Source organism: Hippocampus guttulatus, chromosome 1 (genome assembly GCF_054856545.1).
Source record: "Hippocampus guttulatus isolate MCC_2025c chromosome 1, RoL_Hgut_1.0, whole genome shotgun sequence".
Taxonomy (NCBI): Eukaryota; Metazoa; Chordata; class Actinopteri; order Syngnathiformes; family Syngnathidae; genus Hippocampus; species Hippocampus guttulatus.
Genome location: NC_141261.1, coordinates 1234872 through 1246766, shown reverse-complemented (window position 1 = coordinate 1246766; position 11895 = coordinate 1234872). Strand labels below are relative to the sequence as shown.

Here is an 11895-nt window from a genome sequence, read left to right as displayed (position 1 = left end):
CTCTCATTAGTGAGCATCATCATACGTAATTCTGGCACGTGTAATGCCATTAGGAGGGATTTGGCATCTGATAGTTGAGTAATGGGATGAACTGGACAGTAAATCTCCAGAAGCAGAGCTGGAAGTCTTCCTCACTCAGTCAAAGGTAGAGAAATCTTCTTCACATGAGATGGCTAAAAGTCCCCTTTGTCATGCATTAGCTGGATTGGTACTATGTTCTTTCCGTTTTACGGCTTGTCGCTTTGTCAAGGCGTTTATACCAAAAAGGCTGCCTCCACAGAATTTGTATGTCACTCCAATTTAGTAACATTAGTAACTTAATGGTTAATGTTACTGGCGGTTGTCCAAAGATGATTCCTCTGCAAGGTTCATCCTGAATGTTTTGATACAAATATAAATGGAAATCAGCACACGTCCATCCACATCCAAGTATAAAATGTGCATGATTGTGAAACCAGATTATTTCAGTTTATTTCTACTTCCCCTATAAGAAAAAATATATATGGGTTGTACATCACTTTAATAGTGGAAATGTTTTGAAATTATTATGCGGCTATTCAACAATCATTGATGGTGTCGATTTTTTATCCATTGTGACGCAAGACAAAGGAATCTGACAATGGTATGTAAACAAATGAACCTGCAATTTATAGTTGTGACGACCACCACGTGCTAATTACTATTACAGTCTTTCATTGTTGAATGCATGCGATAATAAACGTTAATCTCCCTCAATTTCAGGAGCCCGTTGCAGAGATACTTCCGAATCGCTGCGAGGGAAATATCATCAACAGGAAACTGAACTCTTCACCCCAAAAGTGTTTGTGCCTGAAGCTATGTACAAACATGTTGTTTTGCTGAAAATGAGAGCTAACACCCCACTTTAGTACAGGTGACTCAGCTTGGCAGAACGATCCCCTGAGAACTTTGACCTCCTAATCGTTTAGCAGCGCTTACGTTTGAGATCTGCTCCGGGCTATTAGAGAGATTAGTGTCACAGAAATTTGGGGATGGGCCAAGCCTATATCTGGACTTCATGGTATTCTCAGCATTTATTACAGAACACCCAATCTATGCTGAAACTTAATACATTATGTGAATACAGTGTGGTATATTCTCCAGATGGGTGTTATTTGTACATACTGTCTGTAATTTGTGTTGACCTACAAAACGGAAAAATACAGGCATGTTGCCAATGACAGACAGTAGTTGTATACTGTAATATACAGGGCCATGTAATTCCTGTATATCCATCCATTCTCTATAGTGCTTATCTTCAATATTGCAGATGAGCTGGAGCCCATCCCAGCTGATTGGGAGGACGTGTAAACCCTGGACTGGTCACCAGACAATTGCAGGGCACATCTTGATTGCATTCTCACCGATGGATCATTAGTCTTCAATTAATCCAAAATACACTTTTGGGGAATGTGGGAGGTCGCCTGAGTACCGGGGAAAAAAGCCACTCCAGCACAGGGTGACCACACTAATTCTACACAGAAAGGCTAAAGCCAAGATTTAAATAAATCCACAACCATTGAACTGCAAGGCAGAAGTGCTAACCAAAAGGTTGTGTTGCACATTTCTGTATATTTTGATTTTTTAAAAATATTCATTATTTGTCTGAAAGCCATTGTAACATCCATCCATCCATTTTCTGATCCGCTTTATCATCACAATGGTCACGGGACGTGCTGGAGCCTATCCAAGCTGTCTTGGGGCAGTAGGCGGGGCTGCCAGCCAATCGCAGGGCACACATAGATGAATCACCATCCGCACTCATACTCACACCTAAGGACAATTTAGAGTGTTCCATTAACCTGCCACGCATGTATTTGGAATGTGGGATGAAACCGGAGTACCCGGAGAAAACTCACACAGGCACGGGATGAACATGCAAAATGCAAACTCCACACAGGAAGGCCAGAGCCGGATTCGAACCCTGCACCTTTGTACTGTGACACGCTAACCAGCCTCCATTGTAACATGTACAATGCAATTTGTGAAAAATTAAGCATTGAAACACTGTTAAAGAACACAAAAGAGACAAAACCTTACAGTCATCCATTGTAAAATCAAGTCAAATTCAAACTTAAATTGCACAAACCCTCAGAATTGTATGATACAATAGCTGTGATTGCCAATTCATGGCCTCTCTCAGTGTGTTACAGAACACCAAGGATGACTTGAAGGTGATTGCAGGACTCCATTAAAAGTTAATTTTGGACACCTTTGAATTGAGAATTGTAGATTGTGTGAATTAGCATAACTCGAGGACCGATAAAACTACAGATACGTTTAAATAGTTTGATTTAGTTGGCTTTAAACTAAACCTCGGGCCTGCGTAGGTTTTCTTCGGGTACTCCGGTTTCCTCCCACGTTCCAAAAACTGATTGAACACTAAAATTGTCCCAAAGTGTGAGTGTGGGCGTGGTTGTTGTTTGCCTCTGTGTGCCCTGCGATTGGCTGGCAACCGATTCAGGTGTCCACTGCCCAGTGGCGGTTCTGGGGGGGGGTGGGGGGGCAACGGGGGCCAGTGCCCCTGTAGCACCGATTCTGGCCCCCCCTGTGGCCCCCCCTCCGAGCGCAGATTACGCAGTCGTGCCGAGTCGCCGACGCGAAAGGTGGAACCAAAGTGCGTGATTTAACATTCTAGTCGGACCCTTTAGTGCGCTGCGCCATTTAAAAATGAGCGGGAAAATGAGAAGCAGTCCGCAGAGAAGGAAATTACCACGACACGAGTGCTATTTGCGTGTGTGCGTGTGCGCGCGCGTGTGTGTGCGTGTGTGCGCGTGTTTGTGTGTGCGTGTGTGTGCGCGCGCGTGTGTGTTTGCGTGTGTGTGTGTGTGTGTGTGTGTGTGCGTGTGTGTGTGTGTAACTTTTTTAGTCTCCCTTTTTATTTTAATTTTTATTTAACAGGATCAATATATAAGACATTGCCTTTTAGAATTTGGATAATTATATGCATGTAAAACATCTAGCTTCAGTGTATTTGCAATTTTTGTCCCCGGCAGGCTGGTACCACATCATCCCCTGTCTTGAATATTCTCAACAGATGGACACGGCGTATTGTTACGCTTGCAGACATTTTAGCCCTCCTAATACTGTTTTTTTTCTCATCACTGTAATGTTATGACTACAATTTCAAAGTCTGAAGAAATAAAAAGTCAAATAAGATTTCGAATCTGTCTTTTTAGCCCTGGGTTGAATGTGCCCCCCCATCAAAACCCCTGGCCCCAGCCCGGCCCCCTCAGTGAAATTGATCCAGAACCGCCCCTGCCCCTGCCTACTGTCCGAAAACAGCTGGGATAGCCTGCAGCACCCCCCGCGACCCTAGTGAGGATAAAGCGGTTCGGAAAATTAATGAATGAATGAATAAACTACACCTCTGTGTGACAATGGAAAACGCAATGAACAAAACTGGCAACTTTCGCCAACAAAATAATCCCTGGTCGCTCGTAAAGCAGTTTAATAAAGTTCACAGGAATTAGCACAATATCTGCCAGATATGAAATCTTTGATTTAATTTTTTTACAAGAAAATACTGACAAGAATATGTGCTTACAATATGGGCAAGGTGTTTAGATCACTTAAGATATTGAAAACATGCGCGATTGTTTCGAAATCTGACCGACAATCAAATTTTGTGAATTACTATTATTTTGAAATGCCATTGCGGAAGTCTACCAATCCATGTCTCGTTGCGGCTCCCTTCGCCATCTTGAATTGTCCGGGGCAGAAGCTGAGAGGCGGCGGTGGAGGAGGATTTTGGGGTCGGCAGAGCTACGCGTCCTAAATTCGAAAGCCACATTACTGACGCAGATTAACGGGGCTTCCGCTGGTTGCACTCGTCAAATGATCATATCTTGTCGACCATATTTCCAAGAGGACGTCTGTTGAAGAGGTTGAAACGAAGAGCGCCTCGCTATTGGTGCTGGTTTCGCTTGTGGAGCAGCGAACTGATCCTCAGCTCTGGCCTCGCTGCCTTGTCGGACTATTGGGTAATATTTGTGCGTGGAGTTAGACAAAAAATCGACACCAGGCACCGCACTGTCGTGCTCGACTGTTGGGAAATGGTTGCCAATTTGACGTTTTAATGCAATGCTCGGCAGCCCTGCGAGGACAAGTTTGATTGGAGGACGGAGTGCGCTTGATTTCCAGTCCGATGGATATTGCCTCTGTCCGGTTGTGGTTCGCTTCACTGTTCCGCTCCTCTGACAAAACAATCGTTCCAACAAAGCCACGGTTGTTCGTAACGATGCTGCAGCATGCCAAACGTATGCTAGCGTTGGCTTGAATGCCAAGAAGAGATTGCCCTCCATTGCTCATCTGTAAACGTGGAAATACCAAGCAAGTACCCCCTCCCCCTCTTTGCATTACCCGAGATAGCTTTGGATTTATCTCGTTTTGAACATGTGCTGTTTGCAGAGACAGAGCTTCTTCTGATTCTGCCGCCGAGAGGTTGTTTTTGTACTTTTATTTTTTTTTTCTTCTATTTTTCTTTCTTTCTTTTTTTTTTTTTTACTTTTTCTTATCTTGGAATCCGATTCGGATGGAAAATGGGAGACGCCACCAAACTGGCCCTCGCCGTTTTCCTCATCTCCTGTTCTTCAGGTGGGTGTGAAGATCCTGGACTTGCATTTGAGCTCATGTTTGCTGTGTGTAATGTATGCCGGTCGTTATCTGTGCAGAATGCGGTGCAAATGCAACCCCGGGGGGCGGGAGGTGGTCCGGGGTGGGGTGTGTTAATCTCATCCTGGCATCGTTTGCGTGACCCGTATTGTTTTTAAGTTTTTTAGACCTCACACTTTGCTAGCAGCATATGATATACAAAACGACAATTGTTCCTTTGAGTGGATTGTATTTTACTCTTTGTGTTTTTTTGGACCTCACACTTTGCGAGCAGTACTGTATACAAATATGAAACGACAACCGTTCATTGTGAGTGGATCGTATTTTCCTCTATAGTATGTACAGTATGTAATTAAGTAGAAATTGTGAAATATGAACTCAGGTTAATGCATCAAAGCCCAACAGAATTAAGTTGCATACTGTAGGAATATGTTTGAATGCTAAATTCTGATCTTCCAGGATAGCACTGTTGCAGTACAATACAGTATATCTTCTTATATGAGGAATAGTTTATTTTGAACTGATACATTTTGGGGCTTCGAAAAAATATATTTGTTCATGATTTGGGAAAGTTTTGCACGTTACCACTTGTGTTGCAGAACAATGTTTTTTTGTTTATGCAAGTCAGACCATCCCTTAATAAAGGGTCTGATGTAAACATTGATTACTTGTTGTAAAGCAAGGGTCATCAACTTTTTTGAAACTGAACACTACTCCATTGCTAATGATCAGCCCAGAGGGATACCAGTTTGATACACATTTTTGAAAAGACAAATTCGCTCAAATGATCTTTAATGATGTCTTCCTATTGTATGTTTATTATTCCTTACAATAATGAGAAATTAGAAATATATATGCCTTTTTTAACAACAAATCGCTGTCGGTTAACATTGTCAAATGAACACTTGCACACCATTCCTTGAAAGTCACAATGTCTTCTCACTTGTGAGCTAGTTTTTGAAAAGGCCTGCGGGCTACTCATATGGTCCTTGAGGCCAACCTGGTGCCCGCGGACACTGCGTGGGTGACCTAAGCTGTAAAGCCTAACTGACAATCACACTGGGCACTATTAAAACAAATGTCTATGTCCTATTCTTCCCTTTGTCAAAGTATTTGTATGCAGTTTACAACAGCTGTTGATGCAGCTCAATCAATGACCAACAGTTTTGTTGCAAAGGTCACAGCCCATCTGATTCACTTGATCCACATACAGAATTGTTCTCATGTTTTGATTGCGTATCAATATTTTATTCACTATCCAAATGAACCGTATGTAAAGGGTTCCAGAGGGGAGCTGGAGTCTCTGCTCAAGTTGCACTTCATTACATATCGGGCATCCAGATTATGATACAAAAATATCCACATCCATTATTTGGAAGTTATCTAAATGTTAGTTAGTTTAAAGTCCATGTTTGCAGTAGCGAAACATGTTAAAGGCTGCTGTATGGCATGAAGTTCTCTTAGAGGCCCATTTTGTTTAAGCTGGTCTGATATGGAACTGATCTGTTTGTCTCTCCAAGTATAATTACATCCACAGCTTTATCTGGCTGGATTTAACTGTCCTTCCTCTTAAGTCAAGTTGGTGGGCCAAAAAACGGTAACAAGTTGGAGATGTTTCGCCAAAGAAATGGCGGTTGTGGAATTTTAGTTTGACAGTGTAGACACTGTTGCCGAATGGCCGGCAGAGGTTAATTGCTGACGGCATTTGATGCGGTGGCGAGTCATTTCAAGGAATTTTCCGGAATTATTGTTGTGATGTTCCAAGGCATTGCTTTGCTGTGCCCATTCAAAACGATGTAATTTGAGGTTAACTTGACATTTGTATCAGCTGATTTCGGTGACTATAAAACTGGTAACTCAAAGGTAAAAGTTTGTGCAAAGACAAAGTGGAGTAGGGATTGGATGACGGTCGCGTTGTGCCTGATGTTGTGTTTTGTTGAACTGCAATTTGGTAACTGTCAATACTTATTGGGCTGCCTCATGAAATACATGTCAGTGAAGTGAAGGCATAAAAAAGTGTGATACATGACTAATTTAAATGCGTTATTCCTTAATGTTCAACATGGCGCACACAGTTAATGCTACTCGAGCTTTCACTTCCACCTTTGCGCAATTATGCACTTGATTCAGCTCAGCCTTTTGTATTTTTCTGTCAGATGTGAACTCATTAGGCGTTGAAGTCACGCCTGCATGTAAACATCATTTCGTTTCCGTAGAGAGGTGAAATGAATGCATTTTGCCATTGGGACTAGTGGATGCTTCACATTAAGGCTCCCGTTTTGTGCAGTGCGGCAATATTGGGCAGATATCGATCCTCCTGCTCACCGGTGTAAGGTTACATTAGCAGGGCGAGGATCTTCTGACCTGGTCAGTCTCGGAAGTCTTTGTTCTGCCGCAAGATCTGCAAGATTGAACAAAGAAGCTCCTCGCAAAACGTTGAGACAAGATCCTTTGTAGCTTTGGATTCGCGTTGTGTTCATGTTAACAACTGGAGGTCAATAAACTACAACATTAATTTGATTTAGTACTTGACAGCTGGCTCATTCACAAAGCAATTCCATTATCTTGTATGTTTGTGTGCCCAAATGTACGAAAAATGTAACTTAATACCAGGGCCACATCTAAACATGACTAACTGGCGGGAGTCTGCCGATGTCTGTTTGTATGATTTGCAGTGTACAATGCCCCTTTTAAAACTTTGTACATATAAGCACCGTGTGAGCCAAGCCCCCCGAGTTGCAAGGCTCAAAATAACTCCCGCCCCCCCTTAATCAGTGACTTCACTTTAGGACAGGGGTGGTCAACCAGTCAGAGACGAAGAGCCAATTGTTTTTACTGAGTTACTGCAAAGAGCCACATCATACCCTTCCTCGCGCGTACACACACACACACACACACACACACACTTTTTTGGCCAAATATCGACTTTTGAAGCGACCAACTTCTCACGAACGACCCGATCGCGCATGTGCAAACACACACACACACACACACACGCAAGCACTCACGCCGGTGCCCACCATGCACTCGCGCACATATGCACGCACACTACGATGAGCAACAGTCGGAACGGGCCGAAAATGAATGAAAGCTCAAGATACAAACAAACGAATCTTTTTTTCCCCCACGCATTTCCTCCTCCCACCCCTTGCGGTCGACTTGGGACCAGTTCGCTGGCTCCCGGTCGATTCTGATCGACGTATTGGACACCCCTGCCTTAAAATCAGAGGTAATTCGCTGACTAGCTTAGCACTTAGCGCTGTTGTTTGCGCATGAGCGGTGATGCAGTCATCTGATTGGTTGCCCCCTATGTCAATCAAGTAACGGGATTGATGGTAGGCTGACGGAGTACGCTGTGTGACGTTGGCGCCTTGTTTGAATGGCATCACCGCTGCCGAGGCGTTTTCGACGCTTGTCGTGTGAGAGCCCGGTAGCCGCATTGAACCAGCCAAAGAGCCGCATGCGGCTCGCGAGCCGCGGGTTGGCCACCCCTGCTTTAGGAGAAACTTTAATTAAGGAGATTTTTTTGCAGGTTAATCCTAGGGACCTGAGGCAAGGGTTTACTAAAACCAAATTGAATTTCACAATCTGACAAATGAACGACTGGTTTCCTCTTTTATATAACCAACAGTTTTTACTTCTCACATTCTCATTCTGAATTGCAGTAATTGGCTAGAAACACTTCTAGTGGGTCAATTTCAAACGCAAATATAGATTTCAGTTTAAACTTGGTTTTTCGAAATGGGTTGTCTGGTCCTTAAGCAGCAATACAGACATTAAATGTGTGTCGTTAATATTTCAACAAATCTGTTAATGTGACTGAATGCGGATGAAATGAAGTGTACATTTTGTCGCTCAATTTCAACCCTCCACTTTCCTTCCGTGTTGTGGGTTTGAAAGAGGCGTCTGAGGTGCACTGCCTACGAGGTGCCATGTCCATCCCCAATCAATATGTTCCTTGCATTATGCATGAGGCTCCAAATGCACAGTTGGACAGGTATTTGTTCAGGCCAGATGGAGCCACTACTTCCCACCTAGACCAAGTAACAAGGCTCAGCACCAGAAAAACAATGTGCTACACCAGTTCAGTCCATTTTTCAGCATGCTTTTGGACATTGTAATCTCAATAACGTCAGAAGAGAAAAGCATCTGAGATGCAGTTAACCCTCCTGTTGTCCTCGGGTCAAAATGACCCGTCACTGTGTTAAAAACGCCACAAAAAAACCCTAAATGATATTTTTTTTAAACTTGAAATTTTATGACTTTTCCTAAATTGGCCCCAACTGCAGAAAAATGGAAATGTTGTTTTTATTCACATTTCCATGGAAGCTGTACAAAAAAAAGTACAAAGGTGGTCTTTGGGTCAAAATGACCCATGAGGCAAATAGGGTTGAAATCAAGGTCACAAAGTTATTTACACACCATAGAATGTTTCGATGTTTTAGTTGTGTCTCAGGATCAATTAGTAGAACACGTGAACAAGACAGTAGCAGACATAAACAAGACAAGATAGGTGGCGTTCTCGTAGATGGCAGAACTCTTTTTTTGTGGATTTCAAGGGGCTATAAAGGTGCTACAGATGACAGGACTCTGAATTCTCTCTGTGCTGATGCCATGAGTGTGCGTTATGACATTGAAGAGGCTCTAGAGCTGATTTTTTTCTGCTGTCCAGCAAGACAACTGATTCAGAAGAGAAAGTAGAGGATGTATCAGAAGAAGATGGGGAGGAATATAACCCAGAGTATGATGAATCATCTTCAGAACAAGAAGAAATCCGTGAAGCTGAAAGAGAGACTTTCCTTTCAAGAAATGGCAAAATAACATGGTCCTCAGCAGCATACAACCAAGGCAGGCGTGCAGAACAAAACGTACAGGAGCTCCTGAGAAACCCGATGATCCACCTTCCACAGCCACTTCCCCAGCGAGGGCAAGTAAGAAGAAGAAATGCCAGTTCTACCCTCAAAAGAAGGACTGTAAAACACATACTGTGTGCTATAGGTGAAAGAAATATATCTGCAAAGGCTGTGCACTTGCATACTGCGCTACATGTGCTAATTAGTTGAATGGGTTATCTTATTTTTCATATTTTTGTCTTGTATTGTCCTAACTAGTTTACTGGAGGAAAAAAAAGAAAGAAACTTTAGTCATTGGAATGAATACAAATGCAACCATAACTCATTTTCGCACATTTTCTTTCTTTTCTTAAGCTATAGAAATCCAAGTGAAGAGGGAGAACTACAGTATATCACACATAATGTGGTGAAGGACAAGTTGTTTCTTCAAGTAATATGAAATTTGGTGTTTGAAATTCAATTTAGCTGCTTATTTGGGGGTTTAGTGAAGATGGGTCATTTTGACCCGGAGGACACAGGGTGTGTACAGGAAATGAGGACAACAGGAGGGTTAAGTCTACCTTTCTTTTAATGATAGAAATTGCACATGTAGGTTCCAGTAGCTGCTGTTTGCTCGAAAGCCAAAACAGGATGAGCATGTGAGCAAATATGTAGAGCGCTGAGGCTCCTCAGTCACTATCTGCCTGACATCATCATTATTTGATTTATTTAGAGCTGTGTTTCACAACCTTCATTGAGCCAAGGCACATATTGTACGTATTTAAAAAACAAAAAAACAAAACAGGTCCACCAGCAAACAAAACTGTCACTGGCACACTCAAGTGCATGGCACACTGCTTGAAAATCCCTGACTTTGGAGCCATGAAGCGTTGTTTTTTTTTTTTTTAAGTAAAACTATAATCATGATGATGATGCAGCAGCAGCACTCTCCTACAGTGGTTTTATACATTTGGTGTGTGGAAGGAAGATATTAAGTTGGATCAGCAGTGTGACAAGAAGACCTGTCAGCTGTAGCTCAGAAAACTCCGTGTATTGACATGCCACGGAGGAGCAGAGCTGACCAAAAAAAAACAACAACCTCAAAGTACAATACCAGTCCGAATGGTGTGGTTAGGAAATTGGTCTCTGTTAGCAGGTTTGGGTTTCCAATTTTGGTTCTGACATTCCAGTGGGCAGTTTTCTCCGTATTTGTGGGTGTTTTCTCCGACTACTGTGGCTTCTCACATTTTATAAACATGCATATTGGGTTAACTGTTTGGCTTTGTTGTAGCCTTTTGTGTCCACCTTACTACTTTTTTTAAAGACTGACTTTAGCTAGTCTTTAAAAAAAGACGTTTTATTACAATTGCATTGCATTGCAATTGTAAAAGAACTTGTCAAGGATGTGAATTTTTGTCTGGTTTTGTCATTTCCAACATCAGCTCTTTAATTTTATCAGTAATAGGGCTCGGACTAACACCCAAAATCCAGATTTGCTCATTAGCTGGCTTACCAACTATTCAAATAAGTGCACATCCGCTTGAAGGAACCCATTTGTCTCCACTCGATGCTTGCGATACCCCACATACCACCTTCACACATATTGAGCTCCCTATTCAAGTGACAACCCGCACAACATACAAGATTGGTTCTCATCCGAGTGTGAAAATGATCGCTTTTCCACGCCTATTGAATCCCCATTCAAATACAGCCAATCGACATGGCTTTACATCTTCTCAGCCCCCCCTCACCCCACATGTACTGTATATGTTGCTCTATGTGACTCACTGTTGTTTTGCTGACTTTCACTGCTTCTCGCGGACCGTTTGCGGACTTCCAAAAAATATATACTGTATATATTTTTATGAATGTTTGAAAAAATCCGCGATGCACCCAAGCCGCGATAAACGAACCGCGAAATAGCGAGGGATTACTCTATATCATTTCTCTTGATACTGTAGACCAGAGGTGGGCAAACTACGGCCCGCGGGCCGAATCCGGCCCGTTGGCCTTTTTAATCCGGCCCGCCGAAGGTTGGAATTCATTTCAATTGGACTTGTAATGACAGGCATTTCACCGCCAGGTGGCACATTGACTTGAAGTTGCAGAACACGGGGGGGGGGGGGGCAATCTTTTCGACCACCTAGTACCTCTGTATCGCTCTACTTCTACTGGTCTGATCACAACCCATCTGCAGCAATGCACAGGCTAAAATAGGTCATCAACAACACTTTTGTCATTTTAAAAAAGTATATTAATACAGTACTTTCATGCTTTTGTTCTGTTGATGTTTGATATGGACTGTCAACAAATGCAGTTTTTTTTTCTTTAATGTACCATAGCTCGTGCTGACCTGGCCCTTCTGTCAAATTTTAAAAGTCAATGCGGCCCCCGAGCCAAAAAGTTTGCCCACCCCTGCTGTAGACCGACC

At 42.7% G+C, this 11895-nt stretch overlaps 1 protein-coding gene across 2 annotated transcripts in view; it reads left to right on the top strand.

Moving 5' to 3' along the window:
• The first annotated feature begins 3656 nt into the window (after positions 1-3656).
• The window catches only part of LOC147209963 (activin receptor type-2A-like), a 38503-nt gene continuing 30264 nt past the window's right edge, over positions 3657-11895 (top strand). Inside the window, exon 1 of one of the 2 annotated variants that reach the window (XM_086126233.1) lies at positions 3657-4614. In XM_086126233.1, coding sequence (XP_085982359.1) covers positions 4560-4614 — 55 coding nt within the window. In that variant the 5' untranslated portion in view covers positions 3657-4559. The remainder of the gene's footprint in view (positions 4615-11895) is intronic. The other variant, XM_086126312.1, reaches the window with a different exon arrangement.